The sequence below is a fragment of the Mytilus edulis genome, chromosome 2 (assembly GCF_963676685.1).
Source record: "Mytilus edulis chromosome 2, xbMytEdul2.2, whole genome shotgun sequence".
In the NCBI taxonomy this organism is placed as follows: Eukaryota; Metazoa; Mollusca; class Bivalvia; order Mytilida; family Mytilidae; genus Mytilus; species Mytilus edulis.
In genome coordinates this window covers 23,815,647-23,827,455 of record NC_092345.1, presented here as the reverse complement: position 1 = coordinate 23,827,455, position 11,809 = coordinate 23,815,647, and the positions used below count along the sequence as shown (strand labels likewise).

Genomic DNA, 11,809 nt, shown 5'->3' with positions numbered 1-11,809 from the left:
CCTCTTCCAGACTTTATATGTATTTCAAGGTGCAGTTTTTGGAAGTTAAAATATGGATGAAATAAAGATAACAGATAAAGATTATGAAAACAAATTAATAGAATTGTTTAAACAAATTGTAAAACAAAATACAAGTACTATAAGTCAATGCAATTTACATGTCCAGTTCAAGTTCATACAAAAATTTGCTTATATTAAACAAGATATTTGTCCAACTTTTAATTTAGTTTGTGCTAATTAGATAAATTTTCACATATCTGATTAATCTTTTATCATATATATTGTCCTACAGCTATACTCAATTGGAAATTGCAATAAAAACAAACCTTAATTGGTTTCCTACCTGTCAATTTAAAGTTTACAATAATCACAATATTAACAAAAGATTATAATTTAGGGTTAAAGAAAAATATGATATTGCTTAAATATAACAGTTTTTTTTATCAAAAATATATATGCACATCTTTTAATTGTGAATATATGTACAATATCTTTTACTAAGGCCTTCTTAGGCTAATGATGACTTTTTTAGTATTATAACAGTTTATATTTTACTGAAGTATGCAAATCAATTAACATGCTTGATAAAGTAAACTAAACTATCTTAACTTGTTAAATATCTATTAAATAAGAATAACAAAAAGGTTTATTTATTGACCATAAAAACAATTCAAGATTTTTTTCATTGTAATCAGAATGTAATCAAAATGTAATCATGGTAATCAGGATTACAGGGCATTTTGAAAAGTAATTGATTAAATTAAATTACATGTAATCAGATTTTTGGCTGATTAATGATTACAATGATTACTTGAAAAATTGTAATCAATTACAGCTGATTAACGATTACAATTACAATTACCCCAAGTCTGGTCACAATACTGAATAGTATTTTATACCATGAATTGAGGTTTACTCAGTTCAGGAATAAACTCTTGAGATGTGGCAGATGGTTACGTTTTTGTACAGAATTAACTATCAGAAGGCTGAATATATGTCTCTTCATTCATACTTATTCTAGTCACTCTTGCGCCATAATAGTCAATGATATAGTCTGAGCCATCTGAAGGCATAACTACTTGAGCCGCAATTAGCAATATGTCTACTAGCTGTCCAAGAAAAAAAAATCCAAGTGTTGAAAATTTCAGAAGTCCTATCGCTGGATATCCAAGATAAAATCTGTCTATTCCAAACATTCCTAAAAAGACAGACAACAGAAGTGCTGTTTCAAAAGAATGTCCATTCGTCCATCGACACGAGACATTCTTGTTAAATCCTGGAGTTGTTCCATTAAAAGTCACTTCAGCCCCACCATATTTTGAAGATTTGCATGTCACATTAGCTGCCGGCATGCACTCCACTGGAACAGTTTTTGTGTGTTTATCACAATTCTCCTCACTTTGAGTTTCTACATCTACAATTGGCTCTTTGCATATATACTGACCCAGTTGCAAATTTTCACAAGGCACAGCTTCCTCAAAAGATATTGCATACACTATCACATTTGTATAGAATAGAGTCAATATGTGAATTGTCAATACACTTATCAAGTAATTTTTGATATATTTTAAGAAGTTCATCTTTGTTTAGTCTCATAACTAGTATAAACTATAAGATATCACCTTATCATTATGAGAAAGTACTTTCAATTTCGTTCAGTTGTTGTTTGTTGACAATTAACCGGAAATGATACTGAGTTGTCTAACATAGAAAAATATTACGCAAAATAATCCCGTGGGTTTTCGTCCTAAAAAGTTGATATTATATGCATTTTTGTTTTGTTTTGAATCAAAAGATATAAAAAGTATATTTGAAAATATATATATATATTTTTTTGTCAAACAGTGCCTATTTTTGCTAAAGAATATATTTTCATTATTATTAAACCGGATATACATACGCAGGTGTTGTTGGTCACCTTCCTAAAACGTGCATTACCAAAATTTTTATTTGAAAAGCAAACAAATGATGTCTTCAAGTTCAAGTGAAGGTATTTCTTCAGATAATGATTCTGAAATTGAAATACTAGCTACAGAAGCTTGTAATAAGATGAAGAAGTTGTTAGAAAAATCAAATAACACTGGGAAAAAGAGACAAATGTCCCGGACTGGTAATAGGAAAATGAAATGTGACACTATAAATGAAAGTGAGGAAGCACAATCTAGTCCAAACACTTTTGACTTTGTTATTGATAAAACACCTCTAAGGTTTGGGAATGACGAAGACACCAAAACATCACAACATGCTACAGAGTTGGGGACTGGAATACCAGAGACTGATGACAAAGCTGAAGATAATCCAAGTCTTAATTCAAACAAAGCAAAAAAGAAAGTGTAAGACATTAGTTACCTTAAGGAATCAGGCTGTGTTTGCCCAAAAACATGTCCACCCCAAAGCAAGTTTGCCCTGTTTCTCTTTTGGCACACTACACATTCAGATCTAGTCTGAGATTACTCTGAAGTCCAAGGTTAGGCAGTCCAACAGCTGTTTTGCCAGACAAGGTAAGGCCATTGGACGGCCTCAGCTTGTCTGGAAAAACAGCCATTGGACAATGTTGGATGTCAGTGTAATCTTGAACTAATTCAGACCCAAAGTCCCTTTGCATCCTACATGTTTGCATCCTTTTAATTGCTTTTTTGTCTAATAATTTTGTTGTCAGGCTGTTAAAAACAATTTTCTTGCATGTTTTTCTTTTAAAATTTTAATTCTTTGTACTCATACCAAGCTAAATACATGCAGTATTTACAAAATGTACATGTTTAACCCCACCGCAATTTTGTGCCTGTACCAAGTAAGGAACCTCTGGCCTTTGTTAGTCTTGTATATATTTAATTTTAGTTTCTTGTGTATAATTCAGAGTTTAGTATGATGTCCATTATCACTGAACTAGTATACATATTTTTTAAGGGGCCAGCTGGAGTTTCTCGCTGCATTGAACATGTCGAAGACCCATTGGTGGCCTTCGGCTGTTGTCTGCTCTTTGTTTCGGGTTGTTGTGGCTTTGACACATTCCCCATTTCCTTTCTCAATTTTATCAAAGCAATTTGTAACAATAATCATGATTTTCAAAGAAACAACAATGATTATACCATATTTTATAATAGCTGTGTAAATACCAATTAGCAGTAATCATTCATACATGTTATAAGAATTTAGAATGATCAAATCAAGGATTTGTCCTATATAAAAATCCTTTGATTAATCATCAAATTAGTTCATGTAATTATACATGTAATACATGTAATCAGGTAATACAATAGACAATAGACAATATTTATTAGAACAAACACATTTACATTAAATGGTTATGGCATACAAAATTAAGACAATAAACTGACAATAGTTAATTGGTTAAAATAATATACATGTACAAAATGTAATAGTGACAGTGGTATTCACAGCGAGGAAAAAGAACCCTATAAATTTGGACAGTTAACATATTATTAATGTTTATCATGTTTATGAACAAATAAAATAAGAACACAAACAAAGATTAGGTTGCATTTTAAAAGAAATACAAGTTATACCATGTTATACATGTACATGTGCAGATGTTCTCAATAAAAAAACAATCATTAACAAATGATTAATATACATGTGTAAATAAAAAAAATGATAATATGATAATGACCCAATTTTTATTCACGAAAATACAAATATTTTGGTACAAACATATTTATAGAATATATTTGATAATACAACTGCATTTCGAATAAAAATTTGAGGTGTGAACATGTAGGGTGCAAATATGAAAACACTCGACTTTGACACTTTCAAGGAAAACCTCTGGTCATACTTCCATCCTGAGACCAGAGACACAGTGATGCTGTAAAGATCATCCTTGTTTTTATCCTGCACCAACCACAATTTTAAACTTGTATATAGTTAATTGTTTTTTGGTGTTGTTGATCACAACTTGTACAGCGCCTGCACTTGATGACACAGCATCAGCTTGATTGTATATTTTCCATTGCTGATTAAAGAAAGAAGAAGAAGATGAAGATGATATATATTGGAAACGGATGCTTTCTACCTTAAGCACCATTAAATTTAATTTTATTTCATTGTCATCCTACATGTCCTAGATGCACATTAGAATGTATAGTGCTGTAGACCTGGAGATATAAAAGTACACATAAGGTTAGAGCACTGCCTTTAGATCAGGAGATTAAGGCTTCAAATCCCACTGGTTTTATCCATAGATTTTCACAAGATTGGTGCAACATACAGCAACCACTGAATTACAGCTTCCTGTATTGGGACAGGCACATGCATACATAATGTGGTGGGGTTAAACATGTTAGTGGGATCCCAACCCTCCCCTAACTTGATTATAAAAGTACAACATTAGAAAGAACTATAAAAATCAGTTGAAATAGGCTTAACTCGTCAGATGGATACAAATATAAATAATTCTAACAAAAACACAGAGGGAAGGTGGTGGTACTTGTATATCCCAACAACAAAAATCACTAAGTACTGATATAAGAGTTCTCACAGTAAAATTGTCATGATTGAATACTATAAGTACAAATGGTACATATACATGTACATGTATATGATCAGTTAAATTTAAATTTTAGGGGAAGTTTATCATCAAGTTTGCAGACAAAAATACAGATATCAGATAATTATTTCAACACCACATCTGATAAAAAATCAAATAAGAAAACTAAATCTAATGTAGCAGATTTAGACGAGGTATGTATTTAAGAAACATTTATGTGTAGTTGACAGACAATGTTAATGGTGTAACTGTATTGATGATGATGACGATAACTATTCTCTTCAACTATGCCATCCTCTATTGGTCATATTAGACCAGAAGCTTGCTTACCTGATAATCAGAGTAAACAATCTGTTTTTTTCATTTCTATTGCTTTCTTTAGTTTTATCATTACATGTATAAGGGTCAAAACATATATTTTTGTATTTATGTTAAAATAATTTATTTGATTAAACCATATATTCATAAATTATATTTCCATTATGCAGCCTATGAATGAATTGAAGTTGAACACAGCACCTGTTAATTACAAATGTTATGCTTAAATGATAGACCCCATGTTATGTCATTAAGTACTGCACACAGTGGTCACTCGTCATATATAAAGGAGGGTCTATCTATTGTGTCAGGAAATTTCATAACTGATTAAGATTTTAGCAAAAGCTTTTAATAACGTTTTGTGAATAACAAATTTGCAAATTAATGTTCATTAAATTTTTTTTGCAATGATTGTATAAATATAATATTGCAAAATACTGTCATGACTGTGATGAAATAGGTTTCCAAAAAATAAAAATATACTGTTTCCACAGTTTATTGATAATTCCAAAGTTTATCTCACACTAATGAAAGTTCATTCTGACATCCTGGTAATTTAAGCATGTTAAGCGATCAAATGTACAGTATTGCTTTCTTTAAAATGATAGTAACCCTTTGTCATTTAGCGTCAAGGAAAGAAAAGCTAAAGATTATAAAGGTATGGTCAAAACAAACTGGCAATGCCATGGCAAAATAAATCAGAGACAAACAACAGCACACAAAACACAAAATAGAAAACTAAAGTCTAAGCAACAAAAAACCTTGTAATGATCTCAGGTTGGTATCAATGTTCCTAAAACACTATTAGTTTTTACACCCCTTTTGGGGTTTGGGAAAACTTTTTTCATACTTACTTTGTTACATAAGAAGAATTGTAATACTGTTAATTCAGAAATTATTTCGATATTTTTATTTTTGCGAAAAATGTGACAGGGTTACAATCGTAATGATTTAAACTTGCATTTTGACATTTTTTATGTGAATTTAACAGGATTTTTCTCAATATCAGATTATCACAAAAATTGAAATAGCATTTTAGTCCAAAATTGTATAATAAATGCATGCAATAATTTCTAAATTTAAAGTAATGTTTTACCTAAATTTGATTTTGTAGTTCTTTTCTTTGTTTTTGTAGGTGATGAAGAAAAGTGTAATAACCCCAGATTTTGAAAAACAGTTTTCACAGACACCTTATGAAGAAAGTGTAAGACAACAGAAAAAACAAAGACGGGTCAGTTTGTCTTATATATATTGCAATGACTTGTGTCAAGTTGTGACCACAGTTTTTATCCATTGAACATGTAGTGATTGATAAAGTCTATAAGTAACAGCTTCCTTTACCCTATGACCATTCCCACATGAGGATGAATGAAAAGAAGAGCATATTCAATTTTGAGCAGTACTAGTGTAAAATATTCAATTGATGTGAATTTCTGTTTGTTGCATTCAGGCAACTTTTAAAGTATAAATGTTAATCTTCAATGAAGTGATATAATTCATTAACCATATAAAAAAGAGACCTAGGGTCTTTAGATTTGAGGTCCTTACTTTATGACCATAATACTAAGGTCAAGGTCTTCAATGATGTGAAACATTTAATGAATGGCTTTTATCTATTTTGATCTATTGAACCATAAAACTAATTTTTATACGACCCCAAAAAAAATTTTGGATCGTATAATGGTATGATGTCGTCGTCTGCGTCGTCGTCCGAAGACACATTGGTTTCCGGATAATAACTTTAGTTTAAGTGAATAGATCTTCATGAATTTTTTTTAGAAGGTTCAATACCACAAAAGGAAGGTTGGGATTGATTTTGGGGATGATGGTCCCAACTGATTAGGAATTAGGGGCCCAAAAGGGGCCCAAAACAAGCATTTTTCTAGTTTCAGGATAATAACTTGTGTTGAAGTATTTCAATTGCTCTGAAATCATACCGCAATGTTTTAAAACCACAAGTAGAAGGTTTGGATTCATTTTAGGGGTTATGGGGCCAAAGTTTAGGGCCAAAAAGGGGTCAAAAAAAGCATTTTTCTAATTTCAAGACAATAACTTATGTGTAATTGTATGGATCTCTCTGAAATTTTACCACAATGTACCATATAACAAAGGGGAGGCTGGGATTAAGTTTTGGGTTAATTGCCCAAAATATGTAGGAATTAGGGGCCAAAAAAGGGCCAAAAAGAAGCATGTTTCTAGTTTTCAAACAATCATGACAATAACTTGTGTTTAAGTGTATGGATCTCTCTGAAATTGTACTACAAGGTTCAATACTGCAATGGAAAGCATGGGATTGAGTTTAAGGGTTATTGCTCCAAGGGGGTTTCAAAAAGTTGGGGTGGGGGATTTTTTTGTTTACCATTTTTTGAAGGGCTTCCTTTTTTTTCAAAATTTTTCAAATTTCGAAATTTTGAAAAGTTTCAAGAAGAAATCTTCATTTGCACAGTATTGTGTAATAGATTTGTTAGATCTTTGACCACATTAATTTTGTAACAAAAACCTATATTATGTCAAAAATTTGATCACAATCCAAATTCACACAGAATCAAGCTTGAATATTGTGACCAAATTTGCCCCAACTGTTCAGGGTTCAACCACTGGGGTCGTATAAAGCTGCTCCCTGCGGAGCACCTGGTTGACTCTTCACATTGAATAATCTGCAAAGCTGATTATTTTAAATGTGAAGAGTCAAAAATTAGTTTTATGGTTCAATAAAATCGAAATAAATTATTGCCATTCATTATAAATAAATTTTCATCAAAAATAAGACTCAAAGAACTTTTTATATTATTATTTTTATTAACAATAACAACGTACACACATGTTGGCGTATGAATACACAACGTCAGAGTGGGCGTGTCGCCATAAAAATTGACAACATTGAAAATAAAACTAATAATTTTAACCAATCAGAAGACAGTTAATACACCAAATTTATTTATTAAAATATGAAAACTAACAAATCGATATTATTTCTCAAGATTATATATCTTAAAAATGATATCATGGTTGCATGATTTCCAAACACAACCTATACACATTATGTTAAATTAATATGTGAGTTTTTTATACCCTGTAACCTTTAGAAAAAAATTTAAATAAATTTAAAACAAAATTAATTTTCAGAAGGAGAAAGCCAAGACTAAGGGAAATGGCTGGTATAACATGGAAGCACCTGAAATGACTGAAGAAAAGAAAAATGATTTGATGGTTCTCCATATGAGGAAAGCAGTGGATCCTAAACGATTTTATAAAAATAATGATACAGTGTCATTACCTAAGTTTTTCCAAGTAAGTGTGACACAATTCATTCATTAGTTTCAAGTTTAAATTTTTGTATTAAACTTTTCATTGAATTTGCTGCTTTCTGGGGCTTTGGATGAATTGGAGCTTGGTGGATATTTTTTAATGTGTGTCTGCTTTTAGGGACGATGTATTATCCTGTTTTCTTCAAAACCTCTGTTTTTGTTTGTGTTATTAGGGTGTTATCTTTATTAAAATATGCACTGCATCTACTATCATTCATATTCTTATATATTTATCATGTTCTTAATTGTAAACAGGAAATGCTCAGCATAGTTTATTAATACAATTTATATTTTCAGCTTGGAACAGTGGTAGAAAGTTCTGCAGATTTCTACCATTCGAGGGTTCCTAAGAAACAGAGGAAATCTAATATGGTAGAAGAACTTCTAGCTGATGCTGAATTTAGAAAGTAAGTGTTGATTTTAAAGTCAAATAAAGAATGGAAATGGGGAATGTGTCAAAGAGACAACAAACAGACCAAAGAGCAGATAACAGCAAAAGTACTTTTATTTAACAGAAAAAAAACAAGCTTCTCCCTAACCCTTACTATATGGTTTTTACTGCCTGTATAGAAAGAATGTATATTGTTTGACTTTTGGGTTGATTGCATAATTTTGAATATTTTTGACCACAATGATCACTTATTTTATCCGACCTTCATTTCAGAATAGAGAATAACATGGCATATTTTTTGATGCAATGTGTTTGCTAAATTGGTTATCTACACTTCATTTTTTGAATACTTAGAAAAGGCTTTATAGCTATTTTGGAATCTGCTACACTTGACATTCAAATTTGCGAGACTTGACCCATTAAAGTCATAATACAATTACTTATCTGTATGGCATTAATAATATAATTTTTTTATTTTTATAAAAATTTTCTGAGAACCTCTGAATGTCCAGTAATGGATTACAAATAGGGATATTGTGTATTCAAACTAAGATGAAATCCTCATCCTATAGTTGTACTGTAAACAAAACATATAAAACATAATAAACGAAGCACAGACATTTATGGGTGAATGAAAATACAATTTTATCAGTATAATTAACATTACTTTTCACTGATTACATATTTGTTTTCCTTACAGGTACAACAAAAGGAAGTATGTTGAAATACAGGAACAGAAAAGGAAAGCACAAGGTCCTTACAAACACATGAAAAGACTCAAGAAAAATAAAAGATGATCATTTTATATATTATAGTTTGATTTTTTATATCTTGAGTGACTAAAGATAGAACATAAATGAAAATGAGCATAGTTAATCCTACTGCCTTCAACAATGTGCAAAACCTACACTATATAATAAGCTATAAAATATCACAGTATGATGCAATGTAACAATTTAAAAGAGAAAACCAACATCTTGACTTTTATACCCCTGTCTGAAGGAGGAGGTTTAATGTTTTCCCTCTGTGCCTATGAACCCTCGATGATAAGCAGCAGGGAATATTTAGTTTTTGTTTCAGTCAGTTATTTTCGATTCTGGATGCCAACTCCAATAATTATTTAAGATTGGAATCTTATTTGAATGTTTTGAAACACATGATAGGAAGAATATCCTTATTATTTTTTGTAACCGTGTCACAGGTCAAGGTCTTAGTTACTAAAAATAGACTGAAAGTATTGAAAATGTAGTTTCTGGATGCTCAGTCATAATACATTTGGCCTAGCTTGGATATGTTGTCACAGATAAAGAAAGAAAAATTCCTATGGTCCTTTAAGATGTATATTATGATGAAGTCAAATATATTAAACAATCATAAAGAAAGTTGATTCGGGATGTATTATTTAGGATTGCAACCTTACACATTAACCATGGTAATTGATTTTTGTCGAGCCTGCAACTTTTGTTGCAGAAAGCTCGACATAGGGATAGTGATCCGGCGGCGGCGTTAGCTCACTTCTTAAAAGCTTTATATTTTAGAAATTGGAAGACCTGGATGCTTCATACTTTGTATATAGATGCTTCATGTTACGAAGTTTCCGTCAGTCACATGTCCAATGTCCTTGACCTCATTTTCATGGTTCAGTGACCACTTGAAAAAAAAGTTCAAATTTTTTGTAATGTTGAATTCTCTCTTATTATAAGTAATAGGATAACTATATTTGATATGTGCGTACCTTGCAAGGTCCTCATGTCTGTCAGACAGTTTTGAATTGACCTCGACCTCATTTCATGGATCAGTGAACAAGGTTAAGTTTTGGTGGTCAAGTCCATATCTCAGATACTATAAGCAATAGGGCTAGTATATTCGGTGTATGGAAGGACTGTAAGGTGTACATGTCCAACTGGCAGGTGTCATCTGACCTTGACCTCATTTTCATAATTCAGTGGTTATAGTTAAATTTTTGTGTTTTGGTCTGTTTTTCTCATACTATATGCAATAGGTCTACTATATTTGTTGTATGGAATGATTGTAAGGTGTACATGTCTAGCGGGCAGATGTCATGTGACTTTGACCTCATTTTCATGGTTCAGTGGTCAAAGTTAAGTTTTTGAGTTTTGGTCTTTATATCTAATACTATATGCCATAGGTCAACTATATTTGGTGTATGGAAATATTTTATGATCTTTATGTCAGTTGCCCAGGTTTTATTTGACCTTGACCTCATTTTCACGGTTCATTGCACAGTGTTAAGTTAATGTGTTTTGGTCTATTTTTCTTAAACTATAAGTAATGGGTCAACTATATATGTTGTATAGAAGCATTGTTAGCTGTACATGTCTGCCTGGCATGGTTCATCTGACCTGGACCTCATTTTCAAGGTTCATTGGTCTTTGTTTAGTTAATCTTGGTTAATGTTAAGTTTATGTGACAGTTGGAATAAAGCTTAGTTTTATACTTAGGACTATCAACATAATATCAATGATTAGTATAGAAGGCGAGACATTTCAGTGTGTGCACTCTTGTCTTTTATATGGATATGGATTTTATTGATATGATGTAGGTTATGGTTAAGTCAAAGATGATAAACAATCCTAAAAAAAAAGTGGATTTGGGATGATAATATGAAGTCGCAACCTTACACATATACCGTAGAAATTAAAGGAGGAATATGAATCTACCTGTTGATTTTCAATATCAAAATAGATTGTATGAGACAATATTGATGTCTAAAATCATGATTTATATCAAGACAAGGAGAACATGCATGTGCATTGGTTGGAACAATTCTTTGTATTTCTTTTGTTTTATTTTTTTTATGTTGACTGAATAATAAATGAGAGAATAAAATATGAATTAATACAGTTCTTTATTTGTTTTCTTGTTTATGGTCAAGCTATGAATCAATATTGAGGAAATACAGAACATTTTCGTTTGAATTTGGAAGATTCAATATACATATAGAATAAAAACAAAACCTTTAGATTAAACTCTTCAATCATACCTATCGTATACTCAGGTCGTTTCATTTACATTAGATCCACCAATGGCCCTTTAACTTTAAGGTAGAACAACAAAAAAGTTTCCAATAATTAAAAATTTCATAAACATTAAATCTCTGTCCTGAATGTTCTTCCATTTATTTGTATTGTACTCCTGTCATGTAATGGTGTCCTTATAGTGTTATATTTAACATTGCCATAAAGGCGTGAGGTTTGGCTAGGCACAAACCAGGTTCAACCCACCATTTTATTTTCTTAAAGTGTCCTGTACCAAGTCAGGAAA

At 31.2% G+C, this 11,809-nt stretch overlaps 2 protein-coding genes across 2 annotated transcripts; one reads left to right on the top strand and one right to left on the bottom strand.

The window, feature by feature from the left end:
* Window positions 1–890: 890 nt before the first annotated feature.
* LOC139511783 (TM2 domain-containing protein 1-like) lies at window positions 891–1,687 on the bottom strand. The gene has a single exon (XM_071298841.1). It carries the CDS (start codon window positions 1,578–1,580, stop codon window positions 972–974), a length of 609 nt encoding a protein of 202 aa, XP_071154942.1. The 5' UTR covers window positions 1,581–1,687; the 3' UTR covers window positions 891–971.
* Window positions 1,688–1,892: 205 nt separating this feature from the next.
* Window positions 1,893–9,331, top strand: LOC139511782 (deoxynucleotidyltransferase terminal-interacting protein 2-like). Its single transcript, XM_071298840.1, has 6 exons — window positions 1,893–2,333; window positions 4,584–4,701; window positions 5,961–6,056; window positions 7,952–8,116; window positions 8,431–8,540; window positions 9,225–9,331. The coding sequence occupies exons 1-6, from the start codon at window positions 1,966–1,968 to the stop codon at window positions 9,319–9,321; spliced, it is 954 nt and encodes a 317-aa protein (XP_071154941.1). The 5' UTR covers window positions 1,893–1,965; the 3' UTR covers window positions 9,322–9,331.
* Window positions 9,332–11,809: the final 2,478 nt, after the last annotated feature.